The following is a 13,890-nucleotide window of genomic DNA, read 5'->3' as shown; positions in this document are numbered from 1 at the left end:
CCAACAGTCAAACATAAGGTCAGGAAAGGGTTTGGAATTAAATAGAAGCTCAGTATCATTCTCCTAAGAAATTACTAGAGATGGGGTGAAAAACACTGGAGTGCTTTGTAAGCAGCTTTCCGTTTATGTTTTCTTTTAATGCTCTGCATTTGAAAGTTTGGATTCATCTTTTACTCCCTGCCCTTTTTGTATTATGTTCAACCTTTCATAAAAGACTGTGCTTTGGAGTCAAGATAACTTGGGTTTGGATCCCAACTCTACTGCTTAAAACAATTGTGATCTTAGGTAAATTATTTTAACAGTCTGAGACTCAATTATATCATCTAAAAAATTGTGATAATTCTATCTTATAAAGTTGTGAAGATTAAATGAAATAATCACCTTACATAAGCTAGTTAATGTAGGTGAATTGCCAAGCATAATGCCTGGTGAAAAACTGTGTGTGTGTGTGTGTGTGTGTGCGAGAGTGCACAATGCTCACGTTTTCTCTCCATTCCCACTGAACTACTAATCCAGAAGTATACAACTTCACACTTCAATTACCACCATCCTTCTCATTACTTTTCTGACCTAAACTCTCTTCCAGTGTAGTCTGTTCTTTGCCCAACTCTTATATGAATCAACTTTAAAGCACTCATGCTTATTCCCATCTTTTCCAGACTCTCCTTACAGGTTTCATTTGCCTTACTCATCTTGCTCTTAATCCTATCCTTTCACTTTTACTTAGTTGTTCCTAACTAGATTGGATGCCTCTGTAAGGTTAGCTTCCTATCTTATGTTTATTTTTCTTTTTCTTTTTCTTTTTTTTTTTTTTTTTTTTTTTTTGAGATGGAGTCTCACTCTGTTGCCCAGGCTGGAGTGCGGTGGTGCGATCTCGGCTCACTGCACCCTCTACCTCCCTGGTGGAAACAATTCTCCTGCCTCAGCCTCCTGAGTAGCTGGGACTACAGACGCACTTACCATACCCAGATAATTTTTGCATTTTTAGTAGAGACAGGGTTTCACCATGTTGGCCAGGATGGTCTTGATCTCCTGAGCTCGTGATCTGCCCGCCTCGGCCTCCCAAAGTGCTAGAATTACAGGCGTGAGCCATCATGCCTGGCCCATTTCTTTTATATCTCTGTCCCACACCAGATTTCAGCCTTCTTATTCAGGCCACTGGTTATTTGTATGAACATTCTCTGTATTTAAAAACCTGTGGCGTCATTCTTACATTACAGAAATACTCCCCTCAAGTTAACTTAATGGGAACAAAAGCTTTCTTGCAGAGTAACAGCAAATACATCATTAATTCAACAACACATATTCATTAATGATACATCCATTGATTCTTCATTGATTTACTCAGCACTTATTTTGTGAGTACTGCTTCATACTAGGCACTATTTGAGGTCCTGGGTGTATCGTGCACACAGTAAATAAAGCACCCAGAATTTATGTTTTCCAGATTATGCAAAGTAAGCTTATTTGGAAAGTAGTTTTGGCACTGCTTACTCCCAATTGTGTGTTCTACAACATGGGAAAGTAAGTGTATATAATCAGTTTCTAAGTAAACAAGGATGGTTTTTAATTGTATCACTTTCACAAAACTATTAATCTGTGATTACAAAGAACCAAATTAAAGTGACTCCCAACCACCTCAGTTTTCAGTGTCAATCATTTAGTTTGATGATATGGCTAATCAGTCTGACTCAAAACATCTACATTTTGTGGTAGATGATTATAAAGTAGTTCAAAGCTCCAGCTTTTACTATAAGAGAAGATCTTATACTTTAACCCAGAGGTAACTTGTTCCAATCATTTAGAAAAGTTGATGAACATTGTAAAAGCCCCTCTGGGAGATTGTTATTAACACTGTGATCATAGAACCCACACAGATCATTTCACGAAACAGGTAGCACCACTGATGGTCACTATGAGATTCCTATCATCAGCAAGCCAGCTGCCTCCATTGTGGCTTACAACATGGACAGAATGTTTACTGTGAAGTCTAGGTCTTTGAAATCAAGTCAACTTCTAGAGACCTCTATTTAGTAGAATGTCTTTGACATTGGATCATCTGCCTTTGTAGAGAAGAGTTAAAGTTGAGACACAAAAAATACTTTCACAGGAACAAGAGAAGTGACTAATGCCTCTGCAAGTTTTTCTTCTTTGCTTGAACTGTGATGAGGTTTTTTTTTTGGTTTTGTTTTTTTTTTTTTTTTTTATAGTTGTTTCTCAGCGATCCATATTAAAACCAAATACCTATGGAAGGGAGATTTTTATCTGCTCCTATCTTGGGTTGATTATGGCAGACTACAGAGATTAAGGCCCTGCCAAGAGATTTGGAAGGTACTGCAGAAGGCTTTATCTAGTTTACAGATTTGCCACTCTGATACGAATGTTCAGTGACTTGAGGAAAAAGGGATTGGGGGGAGGGGAAAGGATTGGAGAGGATGACAAGAGTATATGATGATCTTGTATTTCTGAAGACATCATGAAAGGGAGATATTTTTAGTAATTTTCCCAGCTCTCAATAGAACTACCAGAAATATCATAGCAGTATTGTTGCTCCTGCCTACTAAAAGGGAATCTGACAATGACAGCTAACAGCATCCACGGTGAGAAAGAAAGTTTCACTGATATGTCATAGTTAGAGTTCACAGAAAGCAATTTCAAGCTTTCTCCAGATGACTGACTTGCTATTTGGTTCCACTAATCGTCTTCTAAGTGGTATGAATGGTATTTTTTTTCTTTTTTTATGGTTTTTTGAATAGGTTTTTTTGTTGTTGTTTTTTGTTTGTTTGTTTGTTTGTTTGTTTTGAGACAGTCTCCCTCTGTAGCCCAGGCTGGAGTGCAGTGGCGCGATCTCGACCTCGGCTCACTGCAAGCCCCGCCTCCCGGGTTCACGCCATTCTCCTGCGTCAGCCTCCCGAGTAGCTGGGACTACAGGCGCCCGGCTAATTTTTTTATTTTTAGTAGAGACGGGGTTTCACCGTGGTCTCGATCTCCTGACCTCGTGATCCACCCGCCTCGGCCTCCCAAAGTGCTGAGATTACAAGCGTGAGCCACCGCACCCAGGCTTGAATAGGTTTTTAAATTATTATACTTTAAGCTCTGGGGTACATGTGCAGAAAGTGCAGGTTTGTTACATAGGTATACATGCGCCATGGTGGCTGGATGCACCCATCAACCCGTTGTCTACATTAAGTATTTCTCCAAATGCTATCCCTCCCCTTGCCCTCCACCTGCCGACAGGCCCCAGTGTGATATTCCCCTCCCTGTGTCCATGTGTTCTCATTGTTCAGCTCCCATTTACGAGTGAGAACATGCGGTGTTTAGTTTTCTGTTCCTGCGTTAGTTTGCTGAGAATGATGGTATACATCTGTAACACAGATTACCAGATACATAGAGATTTAACTTAATATGAAGGAAAATAAAACTTAGCCACCCTACAAATACAAGTTGCAAAGTAAATAGTTGAGAGAAGTCCTTGTAGGTACAGCTCACCAAGGTAATGAAGTCAACACAATTTGTACAGAAATATAGATCAGTCTCATACATTTCTTCCATATTAGGGCAATAATCCTCTCTATTTCATTACTGACCACAGGATGCCATGATAATGAACATCTCAATATATTTAAAAAACTTGTAGAAGCCTAAAGATTCAGCAACCAGATAAATGTAAGAAGAAATATAGTAAATTCCCTCTGGAGCACATGATTCCTGGTTGCCTTCCAAGTTTAATGGCAAACTACTGACTTGTTAAGGAGCCCTTTGCTCTCTGGTTCACCATGCTTTTAAGTGTCATTTTTCTATCAACCATATGAGAAAGTCGAGTGTTTTCTGTATTATCTCCTGAGTCATACTATTTCTCCTGTCCTATGTCATTCAGGTTTTTCTGGTTGTTATTCCTGTACTTCATTTTCCTGAAGCTTGTCTCCCCTTCATTAGAGTGGATGTTTGAGAGGCTACGCTTAAGTGGCTTGCATTTAGAAGCATGGGAAAATTCTTCAAGCATTTAATTTAGACAATTACATATGTATACCAGGAAGATGAAATTCACATGAGAGAATCAAGAAATTTTTGTTCTGCTGCCTTGCCACAGATAAAGAATCATCTGTCTTCTTTTTGGGGGAGGGTGTTGATTTTAAAAAGTAATTATAGCATTGTGGAGAACTGACATGGGCCATAGAGTAATTCTTTAAAAGAGACAGTGAATCAGACAAAATGGAAAGACAAATAAAACAATACTATAGGAACATGAGACATCAGTTCTTCTTTCTCCACTCCAAAAATAAATTTATAGAGCACAAATATATTCTTTAACTTTGCCAGAATATACAATTTCCAAAATATACTAGCAAAATTAATTCTGCTTAGATATATCTGGAAATGCCATTATTTGGGATCTTTGGAGTATATATAATGTACTGAAGTAGAAATTTACTATTTGCCAAGGAATTAGAGAGTATTCCAACAAAGTATCTTAAATAAGAATCTGAATTGTTCGGTTCTTGACCCTGGGAACCTGATAACATAAAGTTTCCAAATGAAGCAATGACAGAACACACCAGCTGGAAACACCCTGTCATGAAGGATGGATTGATGGTGCCAAAAGATTCATGACCACGTACTTTCTATTTTATTCTTACTTAAGTTTTTAAAGGACATTTTAGTGTCCTTTATGTTGCTATTAGTATCCTTCATGAGTAAATTTTATGTACCCTGTCATCTATGCCACCCTTGGATTTTTTTGGAGGCGTTGATAAAAACTGGAGATTGGTTTCTTCCATCATCTCTATCATCACCTCAAATTTTAAATATGAAAGAGCCTCTGCCCTGTACCTATTGTTCTTATACTGACGTTGAAAAATGGTTGTCTTCAAGCAAGAATAATGTAAATGATGTCAAGCCAAGTCTTAATTCTTCCTTTTAGAAATCTGAAGCCAATAACATAGAGGGGAAAGTCATCAGCCACAAAGGGGAGAAGAGAGAACACAGAAGATTAGACATGCATGCCAGGCTGAAAGAGGATTTCTTGAGTAATGATTTGGTGGCATGCAATAGCCTGAAACTTTATGAAAATGCAAGACGAATTTCTCCTTTACTACTTTCTTCTAAAATTATTTAGTAGTATACATTTTTCTCACAAGTTTTTCATATTACAAAACTGATCACTCCTAAATACGTAAATAGCAAAGTTTATTCATGAAAGACTCTTTTAAAAGCTTATTCACCCTGAACACAGTAACTACAGCTACCATCACCCAACCTAAGTTTCTTGACCCCGTATGCCCATGACCACCTCCCCAGCCTTCTCACTTTCTTCTCGCTGTTTTCGTCATGTGCTTTGGTCGTAATGAACTCATTTTACCTCCTCCATTATATTAGATTTATTGTCAGATCCAACCCACCTTTGCTTTTACTCTTCCCTGTGTCTGCATTGCTTTCTCTCTCCCTGTCTTCCCTGCTCAGGTGTCCATTAATCTTGCAGCTTTTCTGTAACTTTACAATATTTCTCTGATCCCCATATCTGATTTATATTTTCTCTTTGAGGTACTCCTATAAGAGCCTGAATTTATTCCCACCTTAGAATTTCAATTTATTTTGTAATTTTTGTGTTTATCTCATTTCCTTTCACCCCAGATATTAAACTCACTTCATTAGAGAAATGTGCAAACACAGAACAGTTTCTTCATTTGATTTTATGCAGCCTCAAAACATGTTTTTCCAAATGTTAAAAATACTTTAATCATTGCTTTTAAGTTAATATACAAAATGCTTGATATTTTCTATGAGTCTCTACATAACCAGACACTGCCTACCTCTTCCATGTCATCTCCTGCAACTCTGCTTTACTCCTACATCTCAGCCATACTGGCCTTCTTACAGTGTTTCCGAGAGTTCAGGCTGCTTTCTACCTGAGGGAAGCTTCTTGCTACCTTTATCACATTGTCTCCCCTACACAGAACACTGTCTATTCTACACCTCTCTCTTCCCATGGAAAAACTTGGCATGGATATGCCACATGAATACACAGTGCTGTTCAGACTCAGATCCTCTTGACACCTTCACAGTGCAGCACACATTTCATGTGTAGCACACATCACTGCCATACCTCAATTATTATTTAGTCAATTGCCTTTTTAATGTCCATCTTCCCAACTAGGCTAAAAGCTCCACGAGGTAGTAACTATGTCTGTCTTGCTCAAGGAATATTTGTTATGAATCTATCTGGTCCAGTTTATGGCATGTGTGGGAACAGTGACTAATTGAATATAGGGCTAGAAAATGATACAAAATAAAGATGGTGGGCCAGAACATAAAAGACTTTGATTGCCATAACAAAGAATTTATATTTTATCCTAGAGACAGTGAAGATCCATCAAATGTTTATAAGCTAAGATAATCAAATCTGTGCTTTTAAAGAATAACTCTGGCAGCAAATTATATGACTGACGTGGTGGACTGGGAGCCAAGAGGCTACTATAGTAGATTATAAAAAATGGCCACACATTTATTTTGTTCCCATGTGTACGTCCCCTTTGCAGAGTGACTTGGCCACTGTTTTTACTCCAAGTCTTTGAATTTCAACTTGATCCGGTGCCTTGCTTTGGTCGATGGCACATTAGCAACTCTTATGTAAGCAGAAGTGTGAAAACCATTTGCACATTGGGGTTTGACTGGTACTTGCCTGGGAACCTGAGGCCATCATGTAAAGTAGCCATACTACAGCAGTGAATTCCAACCAGATTTTAAATTTTCTCCATCCTGTTTATATGTATAACATTCCCTTCCCACCATTAGAAATATCTCTCACTTCAAACATTAATTCTCAGTGGTGCATAGTGACAGTGTGCAATATTGGAGTAGGAGGAGGCATATGCAGTATGACTTAATCTCACAAGAGATTCCAATATGCTCTATGAATGCAATTTGAAAATCACTCTACTAAGTCTCACTGATATATGAATGAACAGTTAACTTAGCCTGGGGAGTTAACAGGCTCCACAAAGAAAGTGACATTTACCTTGGATCTGAGAAGGAAGAATAAATATTCATCAACTGGAGAAGTGAAAAAAGGGCATGTTAGACAAAGAGAATAGTATGTACAAAGGCAAATCTTACATCCCAGATGGATGATTTTAAATCTCTTTTATTTCTCTACAACTGAACACACACCCTAACATTCTTAATCTTGCTGACAAAGCTATAGCACTTTCAAGGAAATCTATGGAATTACTTTACAGAGTCTAAAGTTTGCAGAGAGATCATCCAAATAAATATTATATTTATTATAAGAATAATAAAACATTCTTATTTTCAGGAACTTACTTTAAACATTTACATGTCATTTTCATCTAAGTCTCATTCTCCAGAGCAAATTTAATGTGGACAACAGGATTCAATTGTCAAATAGTTTCAGTAGGTCTAAAATCACGTTGATTTTATGAAATTGAATCTAAGCCTGGTTTTGCCATATGTGTTCATTAATCTCATATGAAAGGGCTGATATCAATCAAGATTTTGTACCTGATTCCCATATATACTGAACTTCTGGAATTCCCTTAAACAGACACACATATGCCCTCACACTTACACCCATGGTAAATTAAGTCGCTGAAAGAAATTAGTGTCCTATAATGCTTCTATATTTTTCTTTAATGGAGCAGGTAGAACACCTTTTCCCTACACATAATAGGATTAATATTTAAAAGCATCATCTTCAACTAAGTGCAAACCTTTGTCTGCCCTCAGGGAAAGACTAGCCAATGAGAGGTTATTCTGGTGATGTAATGCTTGTTACCTTGCTCTCTTTCAGACATGATTGGGGAAAATGCTTTTCAGAGCCTCAAATGTGAATAAAATGTAATTCTTTCTCACATGACTAATTTTAGCACATAAGCCACCTTCAGTATTTCATAAATGTGTTGCTTAGGATCGCCCTGAGATATTATGCAAAATCATTAGAGTAGAGAATTTTTGTTAAGCATTGACATCTGTATCCACTGGCACTTGCCAATAACTCCCCACATTTCTTGAGAGATCACTTACTTCTGTATCCTGATCCTTATGTAAATAGACAAAGAATATATTAACACTAGCCAGCAGCAGATAAGCTTATTATGTCTTTCTCAGACACAGATACTCATGAAAGTCAAATCAAAAGAAATAGAAACCTAATATGTGTTTTCTAAAGTCAAATTAATCACTCTGTCTCTCATGAGCATGTACAGGGTTTAATCTTCATATCCATATACTTTATTTCCAAAAAAAAAAAAAGATTAAAGCAAATATTTGAATAACAAGGTGTGTTTACAATGATATTATAATCTTCTACCTCGTGAATAATTTTCAGATCTCTATTGATGCTACTAAATGTTTATTAATGTTCAGAGAAGCCCTAGCCCAGGTCAGGTGAAGACCTATTACGCCTTACATAATCTAATTCTATGAAAACTGGTAGGCAGGACACGGTGAATGTGTGTTGGTTTCCACCAGCAAAGTATGCAAAAATGCAGACACTGAGCTAAAAAAATTTCAGGCAGATATTGTTTCATGCAGTATCTCATTCACATTCCCTCCTCCTCTACTCAAACCTCACTTTTTGAGCAAAAGAATGCAGTAGTAAGCATGTTGTCTGAAAAACATAATTTGGAGGAGGAAGATAATGATACCTGAGCAGACCAGTGGTTTATCTGATCTGACACCAGGAATAAAGCGACTCCAACTGCTAAGCCAGCTGTGTAATTTAAAGTGTAATATGTAGTTCAGAGATGATGAGCTATGAGAACTCATAGTCAAAATGTTGGAAAATTAATATATTAGAACTTTTTCCTCTTCATTTCTTTTTTCCAGAATATGCTGCTAACACTTTGAGAAAACTGAGTTAATTTCTGGCACTTGAGCCATTCTTTGGACTTTTCTACTTGTTCAGGTCATGATAATACAGTTGCATTGGAATGGGGTGAAAGTATGGAATTATAGAGTATTTCAAACCTGGCTGTGAATAATGTCTCTACCATATAGGAGAGTGAAAAGTCACTGTAACTTCACTGAGCCACAGTTTCCTCATCTATTAAAAGGAAATAATTAAATGTTACTTATTAAAACAATGTATATAATTCTTGGCAAGTAATTAATAGGTACTCAATTGATAGTAGCTATGATTTTTACTATTTTTTCATAGACAAGTAATATCAAAGCCACTTTACCTTTCAAAGTTAGAAACCAAACTATATAAAAATAATTTTATACCCACAATAGATTTTCTGATATAACGAATTGTATGCCGGTTTTAAATTTTGAAATAAATCATTTTGTTTTCCATTGAAGATTCAATTTGCACTTGATTTTCACTTTCCCATATTATTTAGCAGAATTTTATTTTTATATATGAATATTTCAGAGTTAGTGCTTTACAAATATATGACTTTATGTTCTATTAGTATAAATGGTAGTAGTAGTAGAAATAGTATAGTACAGTAAGGAGGAGGAGGAGGAGGAGGAGGAGGAGGAGGAGGAGTATAAATGTTTCTTCTAAAGACAAGTTTTAAAGGCATTGCTTCTCCAATGCTTGAGAAAAGGTCCTGGAAGGCATTTCTCAGGCCATTAAGTCAGCTTATTGAAAAGTAGAAGATGCAGTTTATCACCCTAAAGCAAAATGAGTAGCTCGAGTTTTTCAGTAAATTAGCTTAAACTAAATTGATATTGTTTACATCCAGTCAAAAGCACATTTCTGCAAATTGATTTTAGATTTTAAGTAAGGGCAATTTAAGTTCACTTTCTCAAAATCTGCTGAGTGCCTAAGCTGTGCACCTTCTAAGAATTAAAAACAACCACCACAGTGACTTGGCTTCTGCCTTCTAGATGCTGGTGTCTAGTTAAGGGAACAGACAGTGCACAGTGTATTAAGTTCCATAATGGAGGTAGGTATAAAATTATTGGAAATATAGATGGTGGGACTTTTGATTCAACACTGGAGGAATGAGTTTTTCAGGAAAATTATAGACAGGTGACATTTCATTGGCTTTCAAGAAATAATGAGTTTCTTGCTTGGATAAGATGGAATAATGATCCAAGTAGAAGGAACAGTTAGAGCGAAGGAAGAAAGGACTAAAAACTCATAGCTGTTTATTGAATGACTATTGACCCATTCTAATGTTTCTACAGAATAGAATGCATTAGATGTAAATGTGGCAATGGAAAGGTTGTGCTTTCTGTATAGAGAGGCTGTCTGGAAAATTGAAATATTACCTTCCAAATCACAGTATTCTTATCTTTTCTTTCTAATATGCCATCAGAAAATTCATAACACATGTTAACTATATATATTTGTGATATATTTAAGTTTACTGGACCTTTCTTCAAGTAAAGCAATATTATTCCTTTGCTTCTTCTCTAATTTAAAAAATTATTCCAATGTACTGTTCACCTCAAATAAAGTAAAGGTAAATTCCACAAATCATCTTTCAAAAGGACGACATAAGTTGTGCAAAAATAATACTAAAGATATAGACAACATCTATTGATTTTGATTCATGCAGAAGCCTATATGAGCTAATTGTAAAAGGCAATATATCTAAATAGCATGTGGTTAATAATGTCAGATTATGCATTAAAGAAATATTGTCTATGCTAACTTTTTACTAAAAGTTATTTAGAAAAACTTCATTGCTCTTATTTCACACACACAGTAAACCACCATACCATCAAGCAAATGAATGCAGTAAGTCATTCACCTTTCATACTGTGGGTGTGAAAACATTCTTAAATAAAACTTACTGAAAGTTATCTGCCATTTTCTTTAAGTATACAGATTCTTCATGACTTATGATGGGGTTACATCCCGGTAATCCTAAATTGAAAATATCATTAGGTCAGAAATGCATTTAATACACCAAATATCATACCTTAGTCTAGGCTACCATAAACATGCTCAGAACACTTACATTAGCCTATATTTGGACACATAATCTCATAATGCAGTACATTGTAGAATATTGGTTGATCATGGTTGATCATTGGTTGATCTCATGGCTGACTGGGAGCTTTGGCTTATTGCCACTACTCAGCATCTTGAGAAGTATTGTATCACACATCACTACCTGGGAGAAAGGGCAAAATTCAAAATTTGAAGTATAATTCCCACTGAATCTGTATAGCTTTTGCACAGTTGAAAAATCAAAAAATTTTAAGTGAAACCATTGCAAGCTGGGGGCGATCTGTATTCACTGAATAAGTTTCCATACCTCTGAAGAGGACTATGTATGTATTCATAATTCAAGTATATTTAATGATACTTATTCGACTTGAATTGAAATGTATTATCCACATATACATTGTGATATTGTTATAACAGGAATAATTCTACTTAATAAATGGTATGTGCTAAACTTTCTGTATTCTGTGTCCCTTTTGTGACCAGTATCATGTATTTTAAAATTAGTTAACTAGAATTACAGGTAACTGGGTCAATTATGGGTTTCATTTGTAAAACAAACTGAGCTGCATGGAGCTTGAACCTACAGTGTTGGTCCATTGTGGTCTTTCTGTCCACCTTAGATACCATCCACAGAATTATTCGTCTAAGTGAGCGCACTGTTTGTGTGTGTGTGTTTGTTTATTACAGCCTACTTGGTTCTAAAAATTATTTGTATATATAATGAAGAAAGAACCACTATATTCAGCATGTTTAAAAATATTAAAATCTCAGATAATTTTAAAATAAAGAATATTCTGTTTGGTTTTTTTCCTCATCAGCTGTTAAGAAGAAAGCTGGCTTTATCACTCCGGTTCCAGGAGGTGTGGGACCCATGACAGTGGCAATGCTTCTGAAGAACACCCTTCTGGCAGCTAAAAAAATCATTTACTAGATCACATAAAAGGATGAAGCAAACTGAAGTCATGCTATTTGTTTATTTGACAAAGGGTAAAACCTTTATATTTTACTACAAAGCTATTTATTTCTACATGGTATTTATTTTTTCATGGGTGAAATCATTGTGAATCAAATGATTCACATAATTTTATGCATTTCCTGCTAATTTATTTTGAGTTTTAAGAAAGCAACCCAAACAATTCCAATGAAAATTTTAGTAACAATTGTTTATTTTGAGGATATTTGTTCTTAATATTAAAACAATAAAGGGCTCATAATAAATAAATATATTTTTGACACAATTAAATATTACATATAATATGTTTTCAACAAATGTCCTGTCAGCCAAATGGGTACCCATATAAAATGTAATTTAGGTTTTGCTATTTGCATGCTCACATTTTCAGTATATTTTATGATCTATGTCATATGCTGAAAAAGAGCTTGCTTACTGCAAGAAAAATGGAATATTGAAAATAAAATCTTGATCTCAACTGTCCCCCAAATGCATCCTATAAGTCCATCCTAATGAGAAATGATGTTCTATTTAAGGAAAGGAAAATATTCCAGGAAGGCAAAAAATGCAATGCTATTTGGAAGGGTAATGATTTTATCACATTGTGAGTGACTACTAAGAGTAATGATTATATCACATTGTGAATGACTGCTTGCCACAGTAAAAATACATGAAGAATGTCTTAGGTTTAAATGTTGTTTCTTTCTTCTTCTAAAAAATATTTGGATAGTACCTTCACTGAGCAATAATGGAAAAATCAAAAAATAAGTAAACAGACAAAACTAAAGTTGTATTTTCCCACAAATATAGTATGAATTAGGTCATATTAAAGAACAGCAGCTGTTAATGTTTGTTCACAAATTCAGAAATCTAATAGGAAAACATGATACTTTCAATGTGCCAAAACTAAACCTTAGTATACAACTAAAAATCTCCTGCCTTCTTACCTACATGTCTTCCCTCTTCTGTTATAGCATTTGTTCCTCAAAGTAGATGCAACATTTCTAACACAATTTAAATTAGGAAATATATATGAATGTCATTGAAGTCTATTTTGAGACTGCTAAAGCTGTTTAATTGATACTGTGTTTTCATGCCCAAATCCCAGTATGTTTATGTACCAATAGTGACTCTTACCCAGCGCATGTCTTTATCAGTGTGTACTCGTGACCATTTGTGTGAAAATAGACTAGATGTTTATAATTAATACCATTGCAACTGTATAATAAAAGCAATTTGAAGAAAAGCTATATTCTTTTTTTCTTAAGATAGATACAAATTTCTTACCCATTTCCTTACTACATCCTGGAGAAATGTACAAGTTTCTAAAATGTGAAAGAAAAGGTTATATAGCGTATTCCACAGTCAATTCAGACCAATTGTTGTCTGATAACCCTAACAGAAGTTTAAATTTAAAGCTTCCCAGCAAACATTCAGAAAGGGCCTCTTTAATTTTTAAGGGTTCCTAACTCCCAAAACAAAGTGACTAAAATACATGTATGTGGAAAATGTGAAGACTGTAATTTTGAGCTCTACCCCAGCAGAGGTGCAGGAATAGTTCCTTTGGAGTAACATTCAGAATTTAGACTTCCCGTAAACTAATTAAAATGCTGTAGAAGAAAAATTACTCTGACACTTGTTTAAAACAGTCAAGAAGATGTGAAGACCATTGCAGTGGATGAAAGAGACCGAACTAATTCTGAATACAACATGGACAGCTAGGGATTTATAGCCAATGAGCAGAGCTAGGGGATTGGCGGATGGAAAATTACTAAGAGGAACTTTAGATATTCAGGGCAGGGGGATTCTCACTAAACTGGCTTGTCAGGATGCTTGGTAACAGCAGGCCAAATGCTTAGATATCAAGGGAAGGGGATCAGAAACTAGATAAAATAGCAAGGGTGAGGGACTCTCTATAAATGGACTTAGCAGGATTCTTTGCTAAAACTGGGCTCGATGGGTCTAGATCAAGACCTGATCAGGGAGAGAGCTCAGAGGAACCTAAGGT

General features: G+C 35.7%; 1 protein-coding gene across 6 annotated transcripts in view; it reads left to right on the top strand.

Moving 5' to 3' along the window:
• The window catches only part of MTHFD2L (methylenetetrahydrofolate dehydrogenase (NADP+ dependent) 2 like), a 143,846-nt gene extending 130,718 nt beyond the window's left edge, over window positions 1–13,128 (top strand). For all 6 annotated transcript variants that reach the window (XR_004052863.1, XM_030915724.1, XM_030915694.1 and 3 more), the window contains one exon: window positions 11,749–13,128. Coding sequence is in view for 5 of the 6 variants with exons in the window: in XM_030915724.1 (XP_030771584.1) it covers window positions 11,749–11,861 (113 nt within the window). In the remaining variant the exon portion in view is untranslated. The remainder of the gene's footprint in view (window positions 1–11,748) is intronic.
• Window positions 13,129–13,890: the final 762 nt, after the last annotated feature.

Source organism: Rhinopithecus roxellana, chromosome 2, assembly GCF_007565055.1.
Source record: "Rhinopithecus roxellana isolate Shanxi Qingling chromosome 2, ASM756505v1, whole genome shotgun sequence".
In the NCBI taxonomy this organism is placed as follows: Eukaryota; Metazoa; Chordata; class Mammalia; order Primates; family Cercopithecidae; genus Rhinopithecus; species Rhinopithecus roxellana.
This window is presented reverse-complemented; position numbering and strand designations above follow the sequence as displayed.